We start from the raw sequence: 24,569 nt of genomic DNA on the forward strand, positions 1-24,569 counted from the left end.
CTTTGTTCACAGCTCTGTTCAGCAGATTCATTTTTAACGGAGGTTGACTACAGGACAGTCCCAGTCAGCAACCGTAGACCACCTCTGTTCAACACTCAAAGGGTTAAAAAGAACATACTTCCTCTGTCTAGCCTCCCACATTAAAAAAACTCAGTGTTTAAGTTAATGAAATGCTAGGATACCAGGTCTGTTACTACACCAAGGTTAAACGGTGCATCTGTTTTTGGGCCTAGTTAGGCCTTCATCATAGCAACGGTTGCTAGGGTGTAGGCCGAGGGTAGTGGCAGCAGACATTTTTAACAGACATCCCAGACAGTATCCCTTGGGGTATAACACAATGAATTATACACTGTCTGGAAAAACTAAAAGAAGGGTTACATTACAATTCCAGATATTCTCATCGAAGCATAATTACAACTCAATGCATGAACTCAAAACGCTTCATCTCCATTGTAGAAAAATTCTTGATCAGAGAGTGCCATTTTCCACGGCAATTCGTGCTTCTCACAATTAGTGAATGGGACCTCATCACACGGATATCGCACCAGAGACTGTCATAACCCAGTGAATCTGATTATATGCGACAATATTTAAATAGCAATTGCAAAGAAGGACAACCCCAGTTGTTAGATCCCCATTAACTAGTTAAATTACATAAAGTCACTGACTAGACTGTATTCACAAAGTAAAAACACAAAAATCCACATGCGGCATATTTTTGGACATATTAAATCAATATGACTCATTCTTGCATCAGTCTGGTGGCTTGACCTCATTTGCTGGCCGTTAACTTGACGGTACGGAATACAGTGCATTCAGCTCCAACTTGAAACGTTAACTGTTTCTCTCTCCGCAGATGCTGCCAGATCCACTGAGTTCCTCAAGTATTCTGTACATTTTAGATTTCCAGCGTCCGAAGTATTTTCCCTTTATCCAAGCGTTGCACACATGACAACAATAAATCAATTTATCAATAAATGTACACAGACACAGTGAAAAGTGTTGCTTTGCATACTGTATAGGCAAATTGAACCATACAAAGTACTTCAGGGTAGCAGAACAGAATGCAGAGTACAATGTTACAGCTGCAGAGAAGGTGCAGAGAGAGAGATCAGAATTAACATTTGAGAGGTCTGTCCAAAAGTCTGATAAAGCAGAAAAGAAGCTGCTCTTGAATGCATTTGTGCGTTTTTTCAAACTTTGATATCTTCTGCCCGATGGAAGAGGGTGAAAAAGAGCATAACTGGGGTTATATGTTGACACAAATAAAGAACAGTATAGCACAGGAACAGGCCCTTTGGCCCACCATGAGCTCCTGCCTTCCAATACTCCTTCTCAACAGTTGGCCCTCTGAGATGGACTAGGATAATACCATGTCTGAGATGGCAAAACTGTCAGGACGGACTGAACTAACTGGGTTTCTTTTCTCCAGACAAGAGAATGTCAGAAGTCTCATGGAGATCTAAAAAATTATGAAATGTGCTTTAAACAATAGTGAGAGTTTTTTTTTAAACTTGAGTGGAGACTAGAACTATAACCTACAAATGTAAAATAGTCTCTATTTAGATCAGTCCTGGATCGTGCTAATTCCATCAGCACTCAACTGTTGTGCTGGATCAGCCGTGATCATCAGACAGCTGACAGACATTTATCGTAGAATCTTCTAGATAAAGTACTTACCATTAGGACATAACCTCCTGGATACCTATGCCTCTGCTAGATAGATGTTTTCCCAACCAACCTGTTCAGAGATATTATTACAGATTTCTGGAACTGGTGGGACTTAACCCCATGCCCCCTGGCCCACAGCTAGGGACACTCCCATAGCATCACAATAGCCCCCCCCCCCAAGTCTCCACTACAAGGATACTTGAGAGATCTGAATATGGCAGACATCAAAACTGACAACCAAGAGACAGTCACTGACAGCCATAACTTCTGAAGGCTGACTGCCCACAGGAATTTAAGAAGAGGCAAGCAGAAATGAAAACCCCATCTAGCTGAGAAAAGGACTCAGAGAAAACTGAGGTCATTGAGTTGTGTAGCTTTTCCCTCTGTTTCCCATTCCCTCCCTCTGTGCCAATGCCAAAGAGATGGTCATCCCAGAGTGAGACTCCTGAATCACTTCAGGTGACACTTATCACAGAGCTGACCCCTGCAGAACAAACCATCAAAGACAGAAGGCTGCTTCAAACAGTAGGGAACCCAGGAGAACCTTCATGAGACAGAGGTTGGTGACTGCATAGTACCACAGGGAGTGCACAAGGAAAACAACACAGAAGTGTTTAAGGAAAGTTGGATATATACCAGGGAGAAATAAATAATTTTGTGCTGATAGGCTGAAATAAAGTGGGTTTTAAAGAGGCTGGCATGGATCAAACATTTAAAGGTCAACTGGGCTGAACAGTCTATTACCAAACTGTGTGCTCTATTTGAATGAGAATTATGCCATTCAGTGGCTCTTCTAAGAACTGACAAAAAGTCTTTACAGCAAGGATGATACGCAGATCACTGGGATTCAAAGTTTGGAGAAGATTTGTGGCTCGGGTGCTCGTTGTTGTGATTCTGTTCGCCAAGCTGGGAATTTGTGTTGTAGATGTTTCGTCCCCTGTCTAGGTGACATCCTCAGTGCTTGGGAGCCTCCTGTGAAGTATTTCTGTGATCTTTCCTTCGGCATTTGTAGTGGTTTGAATCTGCCGCCTCGGGTTCTCTAAACAGAGAACAGCCTAGAGGCATGGCACTCATCCACAGATTCAATCAATAAGCACATCGACCTGGACCCAATATACCGACCACTGCAACGGACAGCTGGAACTGACAACCGGAGGCGGCAGATTCAAACCACTACAAATGCCAGAGGAAAGATCACAGAAGCGCTTCACAGGAGGCTCCCAAGCACCGAGGATATCACCTAGACAGGGGATGAAACATCTGCAACACAAATTCCCAGCTTGGCGAACAAAACCACAACAACAGATCACTGGGACTTATTTAGAAATTCTCAATCACTTGTAGCATGAGACCAAAGCAATATTTTCCCCCAAAGTACATTTCCGATATAACTGTGGGCAGCACAATGGCACAACAGTTAGCACTGCTGCCTCACAGCACCAGAGACCCAGGTTCAATTCCTGCCTCAGGCAACTGACTGGGTGGAGTTTGCACACTCTCCTTGTGTCTGCATGGGTTTCCTCCGGTTTCCTCCCACAGTCCAAAGATGTGAAGGTCAGGTGAATTGGCTATGCTAAATTGCCTATGCTAAATTGCCCGTAGTGTTAGGTGTAGCGGTATGGGTGGGTTGCGCTTTGGCAGGTCAGTGTGGACTTGTTGGGCTGAAGGGACTGTTTCCACACTGTAAGTAATCTAATCTAATCATAACTAGTCAAGCTTTCGACATGTTGCAAGACCACAAGTGAAGAAAGTCGTGTTGTGGGAGGGAGGTAGCTCAGTCAATGCATAAAGGCACAACTCAGTTTTTAATCATACAAATACTTTTATTGTGTAGTGTGCTGCACCTCCTGACACAGGTTCATATTGCAGGAAGTTCTGCATTTGTGAAATGCTCTGCTAGGAAAGAGCATAGTAGTCCCCAAATAAGCACAGTAAATATGTGAACAGGATGGAATTACATCACTGGCAGTAGTGGCAGAGGGGGAGTTAAAACATTCCCATCATTGGTTGGTGATTCTGGAACTGGGGACATAATCTGAGAATTAAGGACAGATCATTCAGGAGAAATGTCGGGATGGACTTCTGCACACAAAGGGTAGCAGATGTTTGGAACTCTCTTCCACAAATGGCAGTGGATGCCAGATCAGTTGTTAGTTTTAAATCCAAAATAAATTTTTGGTAAGTAAAGTTATGAAGGGATATGTGACAAAGAGAGGAATATGGAGTTAGACTACAGATCAACCATGATCGCATTACTTGAGAGAGTAGGTTTAAGGGACTGTGTACACTTTGCAGGTGTAGCAGGCATTCTCTTTGTAGCAGTGTATGCATTAGGTCAGTGAAACAGGAGCAGTCCCTTACATAATGCAGGAAGGAGAAGCAGCACTGAAGTCATGTAGAACCACCACTGGTGGGAGGGAGTAATGACAGCTTGGCATGTTTACATGGAAGATGTCCATTGTAACATAGATAATGTGGTAATTTATAATGGAAATGAAAGACTATAAAAAAATTGAGAGCAGGAAGTGCAGAGACATAAAATGTTTAATATATTGAGATATTCAATATTTTACTACTACTAATTCATCATTCATGTGCCTCTTCTATACACCTCTATTAACTTGCAACTATTTCAAGAGAATAGATTCTCCTCAGTTTAGAACCATGAACACAGTTTATTTTGTTTTGTTTTAAAAAGAGTCAGTTTTACTATTAGCATAGATTATGTCAATTTTCATTTCTTGTTGCAGACATCTACCTCACAGGAATCAATGAGCAGCAGAAATGGCTACTGGCGAGTGGGATTTCTGGTCTCAATCACTCAGAATCACAGCAGTCGAAAATTAGTGAGCAACAGTTCTTCACTTGGTCAGCAACAATGCACTGAGATCATAACTCAATGACAACTTAGATTTATGTAGCACCTTTAAGGAGTCTCTTCAAGGGCGAGAGATAGGGAGTTCCAGGGTGGGAATTAATTAGTTTAGAAGCTAGGAAGGTAAATGCAAAACCACCAGTGGTGAAGCACTTAAAACTAAGGCTGCTCAATGACCAGAATTATAGAGCCAGCCAGAGATAGGGCTATGAAGAGATTTTAATACAAGGTTAATAATTTTAAAATCAATCATCAGCACACAGGTGGCATGATGGCTCAGTGATTAGCACTGCTGCCTCACAGCGCCAGGGACCCAGGTTTGATTCTGGCCTCAGTCTGTGTGGAATTTGCGCATTCTCCCCATGTCTGCGTGGGTTTCCTCCCACAATCCAAAAGATGTGCATATTAAATAGATTGTACACACAAATTGCCCAGTGTTAGGTGCATTAATGAGGGGGAAATGGGTCTGGGTGGGTTAATCTTTGGAGGGTCTGTGTGGACTTGTTGGGCCGAAAGGCCTGTTACCACACTGGAGAGAATGTAATAATCTAACAAGGCTGATAGGTGAGAAGGACTTGTTGGAGAAGGTTTTAGATGGCACATAGTTTAGAGAGGGGAGAATGAGGAAGACCAGCCAGTCAGTGCACTGGAGTAGTAAAGAAGAATTAATAAAGCCAAGAATGAGGTAGATGAGCTGAGAGAAGGGTGAAGATGAGAAATGTTGCAGAACTGGAAATAGGCAACCTAGGCAGCCTTCATAATGCTAGGAGAAAGTGAGCACTGCAGATGCTGGAGATCAGAGTCAAAGAGTGTGGTGCTGGAAAAACACAGCAGGTCTGGCAGCAGCCGAGGAACAGGAGAATTGAAGTTTCTTCATAACCTCTTCATCAGGATGAGGGAGTGGCCCAAGGGGGTTGAGAGATAAATTGTGGAGGGGGTTGCTGGGAATGTGTTAGGTAGATGAAGGTGGGGCATGATGGTGATAGGTCAGAAAGGAGGGTGGAGCGGATGAGTGGGAAGGAAGATGGACAGGGAGGACAGTTCAAGGGGGCGGTGCTGAGTTAGAAGGTTGGCTCTGGGATAAGGTGGGAAGTGGGAAAATGAAGAAACTGATGAAATCTACATTGATCCCATGTGGTTGGAGATTCCAAGGTGGAAGATGAGGAGTTCCTCCTCCAGGCATCAGGTGGTGAGAGTTGGCAGTGGAGGCGGCCCAGGACTTGCATGTCCTTGGTGGAATGGGAGGGGGAGTTGAAGTCTTCAGCCACAGGGTGGTGGGGTTGTTTAGTGCATGTGTCCTAGTGATGTTCTCTGAAACATTCTGCAAGTTGGCATTCCATCTCCCCAATGTAGAGGAGACCACACTAACAGCAACAGAGTAGATGCGTGGAAGTACAGGTAAATCTCTGTTGGATGTGGAAGGATCGTTTGGAGCCTTGGATGATGGTAAGTAGAGGGGTATGGGCGCTGGATGCTGGTAAGTAGGGAGATGCGTGGCAAGGGAGGGTGCCAGGAGTGGGGCCTTCATAATGCTATGAATGCTGGTCAGAAGCTTCATTCATCAAGAATGCTCGCAGACTGATTTATTTTCAGCCTGTTAGCAGGAACAGGAAACAGAGTTGATAACTAGGAAACATTCCCAACTGTTCCCAATGACCAAGGATTCTAGATCTAGATGTCACAGTCTAAGGATATGGGGGGAGGCTTTTAGGACTGAGATGAGGAGAAATATCTTCACCCAGAGAATGGATGACCTGTGGAATTCTCTACCACAAAGCAGTTGAAGCCAAAACATTGTATGTTCTCAAGGAGTTGGATAAAGTTCTTAGGGGTCCAAAGGGATCAAAGGGAGTGGGGAGAAAGCAGGAAGAGGGTACTGAGCTGGGTGTGGGTTGGAGGAACAGGTAGGAAATGAGAGTTGCATCACAGGGAGAAAGCAATGACAGTCAGATGGTGGATGGAAAATGAGAGTCGGACTATGATGGCGATTAAGAGAGGCAAAGGGCATATAGTCAGGGCATCAGGGGTCTCCTGCTAATCTCTCTTTCCCAACTACTGGTACTGATTACTATTTCACTGCCTTGATTGGTCAACCTGACAGTATTCCTTTTTGGCCCGCAAACAGCCATGGAATCGCCAATTAAACAATGTTCAGTTTAAACTCTCCTCCCATACTTATGGCAGACTGGGAATTCCAGCTCAGAAGAGAGACAGAGAAAGGAGGTGGTGGTTGAGAAAAGTTGAGATAGAAAGGAGGGAGGGGAGAGAAAATGGTAGGAGTAAACAGAGACTGGGTTGGAGAAGAGAGTGAGGTGCATTGACCAGAAGGATAAACCACAAGCTGAAAGTCAGCTCACTTCTGATACTCACTTTCATGTGAATATTACTGAGGTTAGCTGTCAGCTTGCTCCATTAAGATTAGTGTTCATTAAACCTAACTCCTTTCCTCAGCGCATGTCACCTGCCCTTTCCCAAGTGATCATGAATTAGGGCTGTTTTTCTCACTCTTGTTTTGCTTCTTAAGAAAATTGGCTTTATTAAGTTTTGCTGCTTGGCATTTCTTAATGGTCATTTCTATTAATTACTCATTTAAATTACAAAAAAAATTCTAAACCAATAAATCGATGAAGTTCTTGTTGACTTCTGTGGCAACCCTTACCTTGCTGAAATTTGCAGGGCTGCGAACTGTGGAGATAGGATGTTGTGAAGGAGACATCTCCAGAGGAGATAAATTTAGTGACAGTCCTGGAAAATACAGCTCCATGTTCAATAATAATCCATAATCCAGGGGGAGATAGGACAAAGTGCCCGAGAGTTGGCATTCATTCTCTGTCAGGTAGGCATCAGCCACCAAAACCACCTTTATTGGAAAGTTTGATAACAAAGTCAAAGTAACAAGGAGCTGAGGGAATACAGTGCAGCAAGTTCAGAGGAAAACAAGTTAATGTGGGAAGCACAAGCCTACAATGGAGCAGAGAGCAGTGCCATCACTTCATGTTGAAATATTTTGAAGTTTGCAACTAAAGCAGTTCACCCACAAAAGAAAGTTGCGACAGTAATGAATTATTGTGCCGTTTCCTGCACATATACCAATTCTTTCACACTCTCCCCTCATGATTGTAGTATCTTCACAAAAACCACTTCAGTCAACTCTTCAAACTATCGTCTGTGATACAGCACCACCTGCCGTCAAACATAATTACTGCAGAATTTTTAGAAAACAGAATTCAACGTCAGGAAGGTTAATGAGCAGATGATGCAAGATGATGGGGTCTAGCTGGTCACATCTGGCAGGTGCTCCCTATGTAGGATGACACTCCTGAGAGGACAGTTGACTGACATTGGTCGAATGGCTCCAGGAAAGGAGGTGGAATTGGTTAGGAACACAAAGGTTTCAACTTCCTCCACAATTCTTGGGACTCCAAAACAAATGACAGTCCTTTTCTTTCATTAAAACTTAAATAATTTTATTTTTCATTAACAGATTTACTCAAATAACAGACTACAGTTCAACATCTTTCAATGAAAGTCACTTGCAAGAAAAGGCAATTCCGAGGGCCACATCAGGTCTCAATGCATATTGGAATCTGGCCTGTGAAGGATGGCAAACGTGACTGAGTAGACCTTCACTCCATCATCCTTTTTCTCCCCTCATATACTGTGTACAGCCACACCAGGTATCTAGTGTGCTACAGCCGCTGGACACAGTGATTTATACTTGTATGTTTGGTTAAAATGGACAAAACCCCAGAGTTCTCAATGAACCCCTATAGCTGAGGTCCATTCCCTATTGTGCATGGTGACCTGGAGTAGCAGGATAATGTTATAGGAAACAAATTATAAATTTCATAAGGTTTTAACAAAATAGAATTACTACAATATTGAATGAGCTGGACTAGAGAGTGTTATTTAAAGTAGGCTGAGGTATGGCAGAAGACATTCTTTTTGAAAAGGCTGTGGTCAAGACACAATGGGTGGGATGGGAAAAGGGGCAGGGGAGAAAATCAATTTGCTCCAAAGTTCTTCATCTCTCATGGGACCTCCAGGAGATATCCCTTTCTCTCTGGAGGTTTGTGCTAGACCACTTTTGAAACCACACCTTTAATAATGTAATTAAAATGGAAATATGTTATAGGAAGAGCGAGCAATCATTTTCTTTGTTTTTGGTATAAACACCTCTCCCTGATTTCTAAGCTTTCCTGGTCTGTTTGGACATAGTTGAATGTTCCCAATTTACACTTCATCTGAGTTCTTACAAACTAGGAGCTCAACTTCAATTTGGCTTTCAGTTTTCCCTGTAAGGAACCAAACTATTCAGACATCTATATCAGCTAAGAAGTTCCAGACAAGGTAGATCAGTTATATAAAGAGTAAAGCTCCCCAGTGTCTCCAAATATTCTCAGGACAGGTAAAGCATAGAGCTAAATATAAAGTAAAGCTCCCTCTACAACGCTTCTATCAAATACTCCCAGGACAGGGACAGCACAGGGTTTGGGAAGGGAAGATGTATATTCCTTAAAAGGACATCACTGCCTCAGAGATTCTGGCCAGCTAAACAGGGAATCAGGTGGAGATCAGGAGCTTCTGTGTTTTGCAAAATCTAAATCTTGTATTAATAACTCTCCCTTTATAAAAATGTTAATACTTACTTGTGAGATATTTCAAATCATTCAAATGAGACAACTAAAGGCTTGGCAACAAAAACTAAAAGGGACCCCTTTGCAAAAGAGATTAAAAAAAAGTAACAGCTACTAGTTAGCACATGACCACTCCAAACAGTAATGGGTTAAAACATCGAATGTAATGTCACAATTTCAGAGCGCAGGGGGAACCTGAATATTTTTTACAAGCGATTATTTTAAAACCTGAATACATGCAGCTGGGGACTTCCAACCAGCAATTTTCATCCGGACAAATCTCAGATTGTGAATATGACCCAAACTTTGTTTGTATAACATTCTCCCAAAGGAATCAGTTCCAGCTCAATACAACCTGATCCGTGGGTCTGCTCAAGCGACTAATCTTCAAAGGTGAGGCAGCATAACTTCAGACCTTCTGTACCGATGCATGCAGCAACCTGAATGTGGGGTGGGAGGGGGGATTCCAGTCCACCTGAGCCTGCTCCTGCTCTCTCTTGGTCTGTCAATTTAGTGACCCTGCTGGGCACCAATCAGGAAGGTTGTGTGCTTCCCCCACCACCATGTGCCTCCACATTCTTCAATGGAGGGGCTAATTGTGGGAACAAGATTGGTACATTCCAACATGCGTGTCTCAGTTGCATTCTCTCTGTTGCTGAAGGGAACGTTATTCATGTACACTGACACAAGAAGCCATACGGGACATGGACAGCACTCCAGAGTAGTGTAGACCCATTTCAACTTTATGTTGAAAAGCAGACAACTTAAAAAGATCAACAAAATTAATATTTAATTAAATTATTTAAACAGCTTCAGAGAGAATGTGAGGCGCCAGAGTTTCAACTGCTATTATGGCACGATTAACCTCTGTGTCACACTATTATTCCAGCTTGTAAATACTTGTCCAGCAACTGTCAATTCCCATCCTGGACACTTATTAGTGAGATGCAATTTTGTTCCATTCGTTTAGACGTCAGGTTCCAGATCACCCGTCCTTGTAGTTACTACCTTTGTAAGGTACTGTAGTCCTGAATTTTCCGGAGGAGAATCTGCATGAGGTCGAAGGTGGTGAAGCTGGTCCCCACGGCAATAGGGCCCTTGATCCAATTCATGCTCAGGCCTTTGTACAGGCCACCAATTCCACCCTCTTCCACAATGATCTGACGCATTGTCTCTAAAATGCTTGTGTACTTGCGGCACTGCACTCCTGCCGTCTGCATCCGTCGTCGTACTACATCCAGTGGGTAGGAAGCTGACTGGCCTATTAAGCCAGCACATGCCCCAAAAAGTAGCCGCTCATGGGGGTATGGATAGGCTCTCTCTGTTAACTCTGAAACCAAGTCACATGCATTAGAGGTACATGCTGACTAAAACACATTATTTCCTAATGATTACCCCAAAAGACACTTATGAATGAGGAACACCTTTCAGCCCATTTTAATTAACTCATGCAGGACTTCAGTGACAGAGACTGGAGAAGCTGAAATCATTCTGCTTTGAGCATAGAGGGGTAAAGGATGTTTAATCTACATTCAGAATTATGAAGGGTTCAGTTGGAGATAATGCTTTCACCGGTCGGAAGATTAATAACCAGAAAAGACAGATTTAAGAGAAATTAGAGAAAGAAACAGAGGTAAAATGAGACAGAAGGAACCAAAGGGTAAATATTTAAAATAGTTTGCAAATGAATGAGAACTGAAATGGCAATTTTTTAAAACAGTGGTCATGAGCTGGTAAGTACTGCTTGAAAGACAGTGGAAGCAGATTCAATAAGTTCTTTCAAAAGGCACATTGAAAATAATCGAAGGGGAATGGTTTGCAGGGATGACTCCATCAGAGAGCTGGCACAGGAAGGATGGCTGCATGGCCTCTATTTTATCACCGGACTCAGGGTATTGCTTTTTTTTTTGAGAACTTTAATTTGATTTCTGGGGTTACTCTTTCACTCTTGTTCTCTCATTAGATGATGCAGTCAAGTAGTAACTACCTTCTGTATTTCTTTTTACGGTTTTCTTCTTTCGATACAAAAAAACCCCACAAATATCATGGATTGCACTTAAATACGCATTATTAAACATATTAACCTAGAATTATTCTTGTTATAAAGAAATGGATTATAAATTAATCTCCACATGGTATAATGCACAGTGAAGGTGGTTATCTACAGGTACAGTGGGATTTTGATTAACTGGGCCAGTGAGCTGAGGATTGGCAGCGGGTTTAATTCAGATAAATGCAAGGTATTGTGTTTTGGTAAGATCAACGAGAAAAGGGCTTACACAGTTAATGGTAGGGCCCTGGGAAGAACAGAGACACCTAGGGGTGCACATACATAACGGTATCACAGGTAGATAGGATGGTGAAGGTGACGTTTGGCATGCTTGCCTTCATCATCAGAGCATTGATTAACATCATGTTACAGCTGTACAATACACTGGTAAGGCTACGTTTGGAGTACTGTATACAATTCTAATTGCCCTACTTTAGGCAGGATGTTATTAAACTGGAAAGGGTGCAAAAAAGATTTACTAGGATGTTACCAAGACTGGAGGGTTTGAGCTATGAGGATAGATAGGCTGGGACTTGTCCCCTGGCATACAGGAGGCTGAGAGGTGACTTTCTAAAGGTTTATAAAATCACAAGGGGCACAAATAAGATGAATAGCTAAGGTCTTTTCCCCAGGAAAGAGGAGTCCAAAACTAGAAGGCATAAGTTTAATGTGAGAGGAGAAAGACTTAAAAGGGACCTGAGGATGGCACGTATATAGAACAAGCTGCCACATAAATGGTAGAGGCAAATACAATTATAATGTTTAAAAGATATTTGGACAGGTGAGTGGATAGAAAAGGTTTAGAGGGATATGGGCCAAACACAGGCAAATGGTACTAGTTCAGTTTAGGAAACGTGATCAGCATGGACAAGTTGGGGGCTAACGGTCTGTTACCATGTTCTATTATGCTATGACTCTACATTGGAGCTCTGAGGATAGACTTGGTAACCTGAAACATTTAGTTTTTAAAGAAATTAATTAATGGGATGTGGGTGTCCATCCCGAGTTGCCCTTAGGGTGATGGTGAGCTGCATTCTTGAACAGATGCGGTCCATGTGCTGTAGATAGAGCCACATACTTGGAGGGGAAGTTCTAGGATTTTGACGACTGACACTACAAAAATGGCAATCTACTTCTAAATCAGGATCGGGAGTGGCTTCCCACTAATCAACTGTCCTTGACTTTCTAGATGGTAGCGGCCATTGGTTTCAAACATACCATCTAGAGAGCCTTGGCATATTTCTGCACTGTATCTTGCAGATGGTACACACTGCTGCTACTGAGCTTCAGTGGTGGAGAAAGTGAATATTTCTGGGGAAGTAATGGCACAGTCGTATTGTTACTGGACTAGTAGAGACCCAGGTAATACCCTCAGGATCCAGATTCAAATCCAGATGGTGGAATTTGAGTTTTAACAAGTTGCAACTAAAAGTCTAATGATGACCATGAAGCCATTGTCAATTGTCATAAAAAAATTATTTGTCTCATTAATATTCCTCTAGAGAAAGGAATCTGATGTCCTCAGTTGCCTATTGTGCCAAAAGTTTTCAGCATCTTGCATTGTCATCATAGAGTCAGAGTCATACAGTAGGGAAAGAGACCCTTCAGCCCAACCATCATAATCAAAGGTAATGCTAGAACAGACAACAAAAAAAAACTGTCAAGTGAAAAATGCATAGAATTAACTTGTACATGAAATAACAAGGAAAATAATCAAAATTATGCCTCTCACAAAGGGTAAGAGGGCATTGAGACCTTTCTGGAACACGAACCAGGATAGGCCAAGTGGCCTCCTTCAGCTATAATGATAATGTAAATAGTGTGAAATCCCATTTGCTGATTGGAAATGGAGTTTGGAATGAACACAAACCTGGCTCAACAGCCTGATTAACAAGACGTGATCTGGACACTTCCTCCAGGGATCACCATACTAACAGCTACTGCCGTACCTGCATGTAATTTCTTCAGTGTTTCGTAAGTGAAGAAGCTGAGCCCGGCATATGGAATCACTCCAAGGATAGTGGGTGTGAATCCACTGTACAAGGTCTTGATTCCTTCATCTCGAGTTATCCGGATAAAGACATGCAAAATATTACTGTACCTAATAGCAAAAAAAAATATGTAATACACCATCATAAGCAAGAAGTGCACTCAAAATATCTCCATGGAATAAATAAGCAATCACTTCTAGTAGCAGAAGGGTTGGCAACCAGAGTCTGCAGATTTAAAGCAATGAGAACTAGAGTAACGTGAAGAATTTAAAATACACTATCTGAAAACATAAAAGAAGCAGGGTTAATAGCATTCAGTGATATTTTCCAAACTCATAACTACCTGCAAGGACATGCAAGGCAACACCTGAAGGAAAGAAACAGAGCTGTGGGAAAAGTGCAGTGGGTTCTGATTAATTTGATTTCTCTATCCCAGAGTCAAAACAGAAATAATGGCAAGGTACTCTCCTTCTGTGCTGTGCAACTCTACTTTTCTCCAACACACACAAGTGACCAAAGAAATCATGCTTCTGCGTATACTTCAATGTATACATAAATGTACCATTGCAAAATGTATCCAGCAGAAAATTAATTGCCTTCTATGCATTTCAAACTCAGTTCTTAGAATAAAAACAACAAATATTGGAGCCTTCAGCGTTCAAGAAGCTTAACACTATCCAGGTTAAAGACAGACTGCTAAGTCATCCATTATAAAACAAGACACAGAAGCAGAATTGAGCTATATGGTCCATTGAGTCTGCTTCATCATTCAATGAGATCTGATGATCCTCATCCCCACACTCCTGCCTTTTTCTCGTAACTGGCTTCCCTTTTAATTAAACATCTGCCTATCTTAACCTTTAATATCCTTAATGACCCACCCTCGACAGCCCTTCGTAGTGAAGGATTCCACAGATTCACGACCCGCTAAACAAGTTCCTCCTCAGCTCAACCTGAGTAAGTGGTTAAGATAATGCCCTCTAGTTCTAGACTCTCCCACAAGGGGAACTATCTACATCTGCCCAGTTAAACCTCAAAGTTTCCAACCCAAGTTTCTCTCATTGAAACTGAATGCTAAATTCTACCATATATTATCTCTAGGGGATAATTTAATAAACTTGCTTCATGACGCATCACCAGGTCTAAAACTGACTGGATTCTTGGTTGCATCAACAACATATTGTTCTAGGAAACTGTCACAAACACACTATGAATTCTTCCTTTGTAAATCTGATGTCGCCAATCTACAAGAAGATTAAAGATAGTCATGATTAATGTAATGACGTTTTTTCAATGATGTCCTCACCATCTTCTGATTTATTCTCTGTCCTACATTACAGATACTGTTAGAGACTACTTCCATAGTGTCTTTTTGTTTTTCTTAACTCCATGCATGGATTCCATATAATTCAGTCCAAGATCATTTCTTGCTACTGTTCTTACCCCATCTCATACTAACAAAGTTATCACAACACTTTGTTCTTCCTGCTTGACCTTTCAAAAAGGTCACATACAACTGAGTATCTCTTGCCCAACCTTGACTGCCTTGCAACCATGTCTCCAAAATGGCTGGAAAATCATGGCTGACCTTGGGTTTCAACTCCAATTTCCTGACACTCTTCAAATCCTACAGACACCAAAAATCCAATTATCCCAGCCTTAAATATATTCAACGATCGAGACCTTACAATTCTCTGGGGGTAGGAATACTAAAGGTCAACGATGGCCTCTCCAAAAAACATACCCCAGCATTTGTACCATGTTCTCTTTTTAATTTCTTTCAGTATTTGGATGTTGGCCCTTTAATGTTTTGTTTTATCTGAGTAGCACATGTGCAATAGTTAAATCTTGGAATTCTCACCCGCATCCCCACCCCCATTCCCATCAAATTGAATGTTTTGAACTCCAGTTTATGTTAAGCTGCTGCATGGTTTCTTATGTACACATCTGTGAGGGAACGATCTCAGCACTGAGCACAGACAATATACAGGGGTAAGACCTGGTGCAGATGAGGTGACTAGCAGAGTTTTGAATGAGCTCACCTTCACAGAAGATGTAAGTGGACTGACTGGGGAGCAGTTTCAGTCCAATATATGGAGGATTGCTTTACTCAAACACTGTTGATGATGCTGCTTTGAATACTTACATTTCCTTTGGAGTTACAGCCATTCGTGCTCGCACCAAGTCTAGTGGATATGTCAGCGTGGTGGCTGTAATACCAGCCATTGAGCCAGCAAGCAGCCGTGGGAGGGGTGGCAAAGGTCTGGCAAAGAGAGAGACAACCATAGTGAAAAAGTTCTGCAGAGAGAAAAACAAAAACCAATCATAACAATGGGTGGGTGCTCCACACACAGCTGGACTTGAGAAAAGGATGTGCAGACCAACAACACAGGAGGCTGCCATTTGTTCCATCTTGTCTGAACCATCTCAAATAAGCACTATGACTTATTCTTAACTTCATCTTTTCCTCATACCCTATTAAATTGTTTCTAGTTATGTAATCATCTACTGCTTTCTCGAATGCTTCAAACTGCCTATGTCTCCACGATACTTCCAGGCAGTTCATTCCACACCCAAACCATGAGCTGTATGGAAAAGGCTTTTGTCACTTCATTTTTGCTACATTTGTAAATCACTAAATTTATGCCTTGTCGACCTTGATCCTTTTACAAGAACAGTTTCTCCCAATCTACTCTATCCAGACCTTCACTATTTTGGAAACATCTATCAAATCTTCTCTTAGTCACTTTCTCTTGGAGAGGAGTCTCAATTTCCCCAATTTACTCTCAACTTAAGTTTCCCATCTTTGGAACCATTTTGTAAACCTCTTCTACACTTTCCAATTTGTGTACATCCTTCTATAGTGTAGCACTCACAACTGTGTACAGATTCCAGCTGAGGCCTAACAAGTATCTTGTATAATTGGTGGTCATTCTGCATTCAAGATTTTGTGTTCTGAAATAATTTTGTTTTTTAAAAAAGAGTGGGGAATTGTGGTCTTTTCTCTAAAACATTTGAAGAAACTGATTTTAAAGTGAGAGTAAATTGATGATGTGAGGGCACTCTGGAGCACTCATTACTCGAAAGAAATTGGTTAGCAAAATAATAATAATAATTCAGAAAGTAAAACCTATAAGCCAAGACAGCTATTCAAACCCCAAACTTGCCCTCGAGTGTGTTATTCAAGGCTGATGTTCCAATACACTACTGAAGGGATATCATTGATGCCCTTCGCATAACATAGTAACCTAAGCTGTGGTCTGCACTTTCGATGATGGGAAAGCTGTACCATGATGGTAGGGTTGGCAAGAGGAAAGTGGGGAATGTCACCACCACATGACCATAATGTGTAACTACACTGTCACAAGTGGCTTAGCAAAACTGAAGATGTTTACATGGCAATTTATAATGGTCAAGAGAGGTACACAAACAGAAACATTGGGAAGTCAGATTTGTTGACAGGTATAGGAGACAATAAAAGGCTATTAAACGTATAGATACTGGTTAGTCTTCAAGAAATCTCCAACCAGAAGCAGAAGCAAAACAAATAAACAGCCAATAAAACAAAGTGCTGGAGGAACCCAATGGGAACGACATCAACTGAGGACAGAGAAACAGTTAACTCTGAGCCCAATAACTCTTGCTGTTTTGTCTCTATACGTGCTGCCAAACCAGAGTTCCTCCAACATTTTATTTTTATTTCAGATCTCCATCTTCAGTAGTATTTTGTTTAGAGGAAAACGGTCAAATCTCTACACCTTTGTTTTGGTTATCTAGCAAAACCATTTCTCACTGAATTCTCACAATTCAACAAGCCTTTTCCCATCTCTTCAAGTATCGCATCATTTAAATAACGTTTCTCCTCCCGCAACTCCAAGTCACTGCAGCTATTAAATCTATTCTCTCTACCAAGTCTACCTTGCTGGGATACACCAAGCTTAAAAATTAGCAGTGGGATCCTAAACTGAAATCAGAAGGGTCAGTTACCACTCAAATATTATTTAGTAAATCCAAGCATATGGTGGCACAATTAATTCATTAGAAAGTCAGACAAGTGGGGCTTCAAAGCAAAGATTATGACATTTGCACAAAATAATCTCCATTTTCCAACATTAACTCCAGACAAGGCCATAAATCCACAGTCGTGTATCCCAAGCAGAAACAGTTTCTACTGTCTGCGGCAGTTAAATTCATAGAGTTTAGAGAAAAGGGAAGGAGTTGGAGATAAGGGAATGGCCTACTTTGTGAGCTGGTCTGAATGGGATGATCCAAATGTTGCTCCTGTATACTGACCTTCCATGAGTCCCACAATAGGATCCCAGAATCTGTTTGTACTGTTCATGAGAGCAGAACTGAAGTGCAGCATAAGGAACAACTCGGACCATGGTGGCAGAGTTACCCCGCCAGAGGCTGAAGAAACCATCCATCCGGTAGGTTTGGTAAATCAGCTTCACAACTTCCTACAGCAAATGTGAAGACAAAATAATTATTCTTTGGTATGAAACAAACATTTCAATCAACTTGGGAAGACAGAGAAAGTTTATGGGGTAGAGAAGGCACACTCGAGGAAAGGGAAGGAAGGGTATGGAATACAGGTGCTCAGAAAAAATATGCAGGGCATGAAGAGTCACATAGCACAGAAACAGACCCTTTGGTCCAACCAGTACATGCCAAACATAATCTCAAGCTAAACTAGTCCCACCTGCCTGCTTCTGGCCCATATGTTTCCAAATCTTTCCTATTCATGTACTTATCCAAATGTCTTTTAAATGCTGTAATTGTACCACACCCACCACTTCCTTCAAGTTCACTTCACACATGAACCACTCTGTAAAATATTTGCCCCTCATGTCTTTTTTAGATCTCTCTCCTCTCACCTTAAAAATGTGTCCCATTGCCTTGAAATCACCCACCCCAGGGAAAAGACAACTACCATTTACCTGATCAATACCTCATTATGTTATACATTTCTATAAGGTCGCCTCTCAGGACTACAGGAAAAAGGTAAAGGAGTGGCATGAGACGAATTGTTTACGCAGCGGGCTGGCAGAGACATGATGGGCTGAACAATCTCATTTGGTGACATAATTTTTCTGAGAAGGTGCATCCATGGCTAAGCTGGAGGATTAGAGGGAGGGCGTGATCAAACAGCTATGGAAAAGATTATCAAGGGGGTTAAAGAAACAGAATGGAAAGGAGTCACATTTCAAACATTTCCTTCTACAACCTCAGAACATCACAAATGTTTCGTAACCAATTGAATAATTTTTGAAGTGCACAATATAGCAACTTGTGCACATCAATTCCCATTAACAATAAGGGAGGTCAACATGCAAATATTCTAGTGACATCAGTCAAAAAAGTAAAGTTTAGTCAGGACACCTGCAAGAGCTACGCGATTGCCCAAAAAGTGCCTTGGGATCTGTTTGAATGTTTCATCTGAAATGCAAAGCCTTAGGACATTGCTACACTCCATCACTGAGAACTAACCAGAGTTTGTCTGGATCATATACACAAAGCTGGCATGTGACCTATCAACCTCTGATGCAGATGTGCATGGAGGTTTCTTCCCCAGTCAATGGCACACATGAATTTTGCTCCATCTCACCACATGGGAATAACTGTGGCACCATCATCTATGGCCAATAAAAATCTATTGAAATTGACTTGAAAATTCTCAAAAATATTCAAACATGCACAAATGTCTGGAAAAGAATTTTCTTCTGAATTTGCTTCTGAATAGTCTAGCCCTAATTTTATGATGGTGTGTCATTTGGTTGTTATTCCTCTGTGAGAAATAGATTCTCTTTCTCTACTCCTTTCATTGTTTTAGACACATCAATTAGATCATCCACAAACTTGAGCACATAACCCAGGTTTACACTTATGGGAGATTGTTGTTCTGCAGGAGGTGCGGGTCTTTCCTGTAAAATGTTAAACCAGGACCCATCTATCCTCTTAGGTGGATATAAAGGAATTCATAACCACAACATCGAAAATGAACTGAGGAGTTCTTCCTGAAATCCTGGTCAATATTTATTGCTCAACCAGCAAAATATTACCTATAAGTTGCTGTGCAGAAATCATGGTATATGTAAATTAGCCTATGTTTCCTATATTACAACAGTGACTACACTTAACTTTCATGGGATATTCTGAGGCCATGAAAGGACTTTTGTAAATGTTATAGTTTATTCATTGGAAGTTAAGCCAATTTTTCGTTATAATTGGACACTCTAACCCCTAGCACCAGAGCACAATCTAGTTAATATTTATGTTCCCTTATGCTGCAGGAAGCAACGGCTTCTGATAATGGCTATGCCACTGGATTGAATAGCATTTTAAAATATCTCAAAGCATGCCAATCCATTTCACCACCACAAGAGTAAGACAGACTTCTTCCTCCAATCCCAGACATCTCCTGCCTCTCATTTCACCCATGGCATAGCTTTCAAAGTGCCACAGTTCAATTTTTTGCAAACCTGTCTCAAAATCTATTCACTCTGAACAAATTTCTTGGATCAAGCTCTTAGACATTCTCCTCTGTCACGATTCAGCAACTGCATTTGCTTTGCCAAGCCTCTTGGGGCATTCAAAGCAATGGTGCTGTATGAAGAATGAACTGATGAGCATTGGTAAAGCTCTTTTGATCTTCCTCAGGGCATGCCAAAGTGCTGCACAGACAACAAATTACTTCTGAATTGCAGCCACTGCTCTGCAGACAAAACAAAACAATTTGCACACAACAAACTCCCAAAGGCAGCAAAGTGATAAATGAACAGTTATTCTTTTCTGGTGTTTTAGTGAAGGTGGACTGTTGGCTAATACACTGAGCAGACTCCTTCAATTGTGGCTTTTGCTTGTTCCAATATTTGGTGCAATCCAAACCAATCAAAATGTTAAAAACTTAGCTCAAGAACTTGCTTCCTACATATTCCGATCATTTTCTACTTTAAAATACTTTGCAAATCCAATGTCCTTAATTAAATTTTTGATTGTCTGCCCAAACAACTGTATGGCTGAGTGTCAAATTCTGTTTGAAAAAGATTTGGTGAGGTATCTTAAAATAATGTAAGGCACTAGTGCTATTTTAACATAGGCTATTAGTGTATGCCATCATGTGTTTGTGTAGTAGCAGTGTTTCTAGTCAAAGACAAGACAGTACAAACTTATAACCAAACATGCCAACTGAAGTGTTGAGTGGAGAATACTATTAACAGTGCAGCTCATGTTACAGCTTCTGGGTGCCAGCAACTTCTGAAACATTTCACCCCTGCCATGGCATTGGTTCACATTGCTCCATAAACCCAGAGTGAGATCTCTGGGAGTGCAAGGCCATTTCTCCTGCTAAAGGCCATGTGAACACCACGGGACAGATGGCCTCCTCCTGTGCTGTAAATATTAGAGTCTTATCGAAATATTACTTATAGGAGCTTTCTTGGCACAAATTGGTGGGCAGGTTTCCTGCATTACAACAGTGATTACAATTCATAAAATACTTTTTGACTTTGGAACATCCTGAAGTCAAAGCTGTTACTCAAATGCAAGACCACCTTTTGTGTTAACTCAGGCAAGCGCATCTCAAACTAGCCATCTGAAATATGAAGCAGAAATACATAAACTTTAACTCGTCCTTACACAGTGCTACATAGCCAACTTTTGAACTGCTAGTTATTCACAAGTACTATTAGAGCCCAACTAACTTTCAGAGCATCCGATAGCAGAGGGCACAGAGATTGTCAGATGATGCAAGTAGCTAAAGCTAGATCAAAGAACTTATAGCTCACTTGTTACTTCCCTTGGACAAACTACAGAGGGATGCAATGGAAGAGAGCAGGATGATATTCATCCTAAAATTATAAATCATTTTCATGCTTGAAGATCCATTAACCATAATACTTTGTGGTATAGAAGGCAGAAATTTAGTCATTCACACGTATGCCAACTTTTTGAAAGAACTTTAATCCCAAATCCCAATGCACTTAGAGTCATAGAGAGATACAGCATGGAAACAACCCATCCATGCCGACCAGATACCCCAACCCAATCTAGTCCCACCTACCAGCACCCGGCCCATATCCCTCCAAACCCTTCCTATTCCTATACCCATCCAAATGCCTCTTAAATGTTGCAATTGTACCAGCCTCCACCACTTCCTCTGGCAGCTCATTCCATACACATACCACCCTGTGTGAAAAAGTTGCCCCTTAGGTCTCTTTTATATTTTTCCCCTTTCACCCTAAACCTATGCCCTCTACTTCTGGACTCCCTGAACCCAGGGAAAAGACTTTGCCTATTTATCCTATCCATGCCCCTCATGACTTTACAAACCTCTAGAAGGTCACCCCTCAGCCTCCGACACTTCAGGGAAAACAGCCCCAGCCTGTTCAGCCTCTCTCTATAGCTCAAATCCTCCTTGTAAATCTTTTCTGAACCCTTTCAAGTTTCGCAACATCTTTCTGACAGGAAAGAGACCAGAATTGCATGCAATATTCCAACAGTGGCCTAACAATTCTCATTATCCTTCAAATTAGCGCTCTTCAAAAATACACATTTGGGGAAAATGCTTTCCAGGAAATTGCTTGTTTTCAAACAAAATTTCTCAAACTTTTATTAGAAATAAATGGATATTTAGTCGACAAACAAGAAAACAAGGATTCCCTATTTCATTTATGTTGGTAGTTCTGTTCCAAATGATATAAACAAACTTTCTTTTAAGATTAACTTCACACCAACAGAGCTAAAAAAAACTTCTTCCAGTCAAAGTAGAAAGACATACAGCACACAGGTACACAATGAAAAGAATTTGCATTTATACACAGTGCTTTACATGAGCTCAGGAATTCCTCGAATTTATGGAAATGTTTAAAACATTATTTTTAAAATGTAGCAACTGTAATGATGAAATCTAGTTAAATTAGAAATGTTTCATTTACAATCTTCAATACTGCAAACCCTGATATTTGCTTTACAAACAGTATCAATTTTTAAATGTGTTTTACAAAATACTGGCAAAAAAGTGCCATCAATATGCAAGAATCCGCAATTATGGGACTGAACATTTAAAACAGGAACTTTTTGGTATTTTGGAAAAAATCAGATCAGTGCTAAGACCATTCCCCAGACAGTTACTTGCTTATTCTTAATTTTCTTTTTTTCAAAAAAAGTAAATTTTCTATTAAAAGTGTACCCAGCTGCCTTACAGGAAGTCTGTAACTCTCTGCGTAAAAAATGTTCCTCACTATTTCTAGATATTTAGTAATAGCTTAAAATTTGCCCTAACTGGGAAAAAAGCAACTTTCTCATCTCTTCTCCCAATCATCAAAATCCTTCATAAGCTTGAACACTTCCACTGAATCTCTTCTTAACCTTCCCTGTTCTGAGAACAATCTCAGGTTCTCCAATCTCTCAATACAAGATCAACCAACTCAACCTTTGGAATCAATAAACCTCCTGTGCAACCTGTCCCAGGGCTTTGACATCTTTACTGAAGTAATGGAATGGACAGAATGTTCCAACTGAGGCCTAACCAGACAAATTTTATAAAGTTTCATTGCTCTATTTGTTTTTATGAAAAACTATCAACTTCATGCATATTCTTGTGAGACAACTCATACTGTCTGGTGATGTGTTATTATTGTTCTATTCATAACGCTGGGTATAATCTAAAGTCTAAAGCCCATCCTGTTCCTAGTTGACTGGAGACGGATTGTTCTGATACACATTTCAGGTCTTTGAGGGGTTCAGAAGAAACCAACAGATGATCGGCTTACTTTATTTCTCTTCTAAGCACCAAGGCACAAATAATGCGCAATATACAGATAGATGGTCAAGTGGGGGAGGCACAGAGAGCATACGCAGTTAAATAAGAAAAGAAATAACCTCACCTTAGCTGAGAATCCTCTTGAAGATACTGTGAATGCAGGGAAACAAAAAATAATCAATTAGACTTGACAAAGTTGCAATAGCTACCCCACCAACACAAATGCACAGCCATGCAGGCATCAAGTATTCTTAGGTAGAAGTGGGTACTGCAAATGCTGGAGATTACAGTCAAGATTAGAGTGGTGTTGGAAAAGCACAGCAGGTCAGGCAGCACTGTGATATTCTCTTTTACTTTGTTAGAAATATAGAGCACAGCCAGAATAAACAAGGAATTCCACTCTGGCCATCTCCTCCTACCTTGAAATATAATTTTGGTTCTATCCAGCGGTGCTACCACCGTCTTTGCGACAGCTCCAGCAATTGCTCCCGAGATGAGGGAATTAATGATATGTCGCTTCCCTCTCACATCCTAGGAAAGTCAGACAAAAAATACCTCCATCAGGTCAAAATAATCTTTATTTTTTAAATAAATTTGCAAACTTTTGCATTCCACAAAGTCAGGAATGTTTAACCTTGAGAAGGAAAGTTTCCAATTTAGGCACCATGCACAGCGTGGGTTATTTGCAAAATAAAACTACTTCCATCCCACCAAACTACTCACAAGGGACATACAACATTGGCTTGACACTGAGTTTGGTTCCCTGCCCACTCGCCTATTCAGATATTTCCAAGTTATGTACATTACTGGTTAGACAATGGAAATCTTCCTTAGTACTGCTAAACATTCTTAAAGCTTTTCTTTTTCCATTCATTGGAACAACATTATCTCAACCAGGAATTAAAGTCCATCACTCATCACCTTTGTGAGTATGGTAGCGAGTTAATTTTTGAATCATTGTAGTCCCCACGGTGAAGGCATTCCTGTTAGGGAAGAAGCTCCAAGACTTTACACAATAATGAACAAAGAGTGGTGTGCAACTTAAGAGGTGAATCTGGAGGTGATAGTCCTCTCATACATCTGCTGCCCTTGTCCTTCTTTAGGGTGCAGAGGTGGGTGTGCAAGAAGCTGTATAATAAGATTTAAGGAATTCTGTAGATTGTGTACACTGTAGCCAAATAGCAGAGGACAGCCAAACAGCAAGACTGCTTACCCTGACCAAGGGATGCCTGTATATCAAGTATGCAAAATAAACTAGGATGCTCAACATTAGCAACAAAGCACAAGGCTGCAGATGAGAGTTTATTGATATGAGTGAAAGCAAAAAAAAAGCCAGCAAAAGATTTGCTTTTATATTGCATGTTCCATGAATTGTACTTTTGAAATGTAATCATGCATGCAATGGAAGAAATACAGCAGCTGGCAATATACCACAAAGAGCAAAGTGACAACGGCCAGTTAATCTGGGTTCTTATGGTGCAAACACTAAGGAAGTCATTACACTGCCCAATATACAACAAGGAAGATCGGTACCAGTTTCAAGTGTAAATTGGCAATAGAATTTTCTGCAAAGAACTTCTCC

At 41.0% G+C, this 24,569-nt stretch overlaps 1 protein-coding gene across 3 annotated transcripts in view; it reads right to left on the bottom strand.

Moving 5' to 3' along the window:
• Positions 1 to 9,952: 9,952 nt before the first annotated feature.
• slc25a42 (solute carrier family 25 member 42) overlaps positions 9,953 to 24,569 on the bottom strand; it is a 42,911-nt gene continuing 28,294 nt past the window's right edge. For all 3 annotated transcript variants that reach the window (XM_072594351.1, XM_072594352.1, XM_072594353.1), the window contains exons 3-8: positions 23,407 to 23,518; positions 23,112 to 23,137; positions 17,518 to 17,684; positions 15,371 to 15,487; positions 13,183 to 13,334; positions 9,953 to 10,513 (exon numbers count right to left, since the gene is read on the bottom strand). In XM_072594351.1, the coding sequence (XP_072450452.1) occupies positions 10,188 to 10,513; positions 13,183 to 13,334; positions 15,371 to 15,487; positions 17,518 to 17,684; positions 23,112 to 23,137; positions 23,407 to 23,518 (900 nt within the window). In that variant the 3' untranslated portion in view covers positions 9,953 to 10,187. The remainder of the gene's footprint in view (positions 10,514 to 13,182; positions 13,335 to 15,370; positions 15,488 to 17,517; positions 17,685 to 23,111; positions 23,138 to 23,406; positions 23,519 to 24,569) is intronic.

Source organism: Chiloscyllium punctatum, chromosome 24 (genome assembly GCF_047496795.1).
Source record: "Chiloscyllium punctatum isolate Juve2018m chromosome 24, sChiPun1.3, whole genome shotgun sequence".
Classification (NCBI taxonomy): domain Eukaryota; kingdom Metazoa; phylum Chordata; class Chondrichthyes; order Orectolobiformes; family Hemiscylliidae; genus Chiloscyllium; species Chiloscyllium punctatum.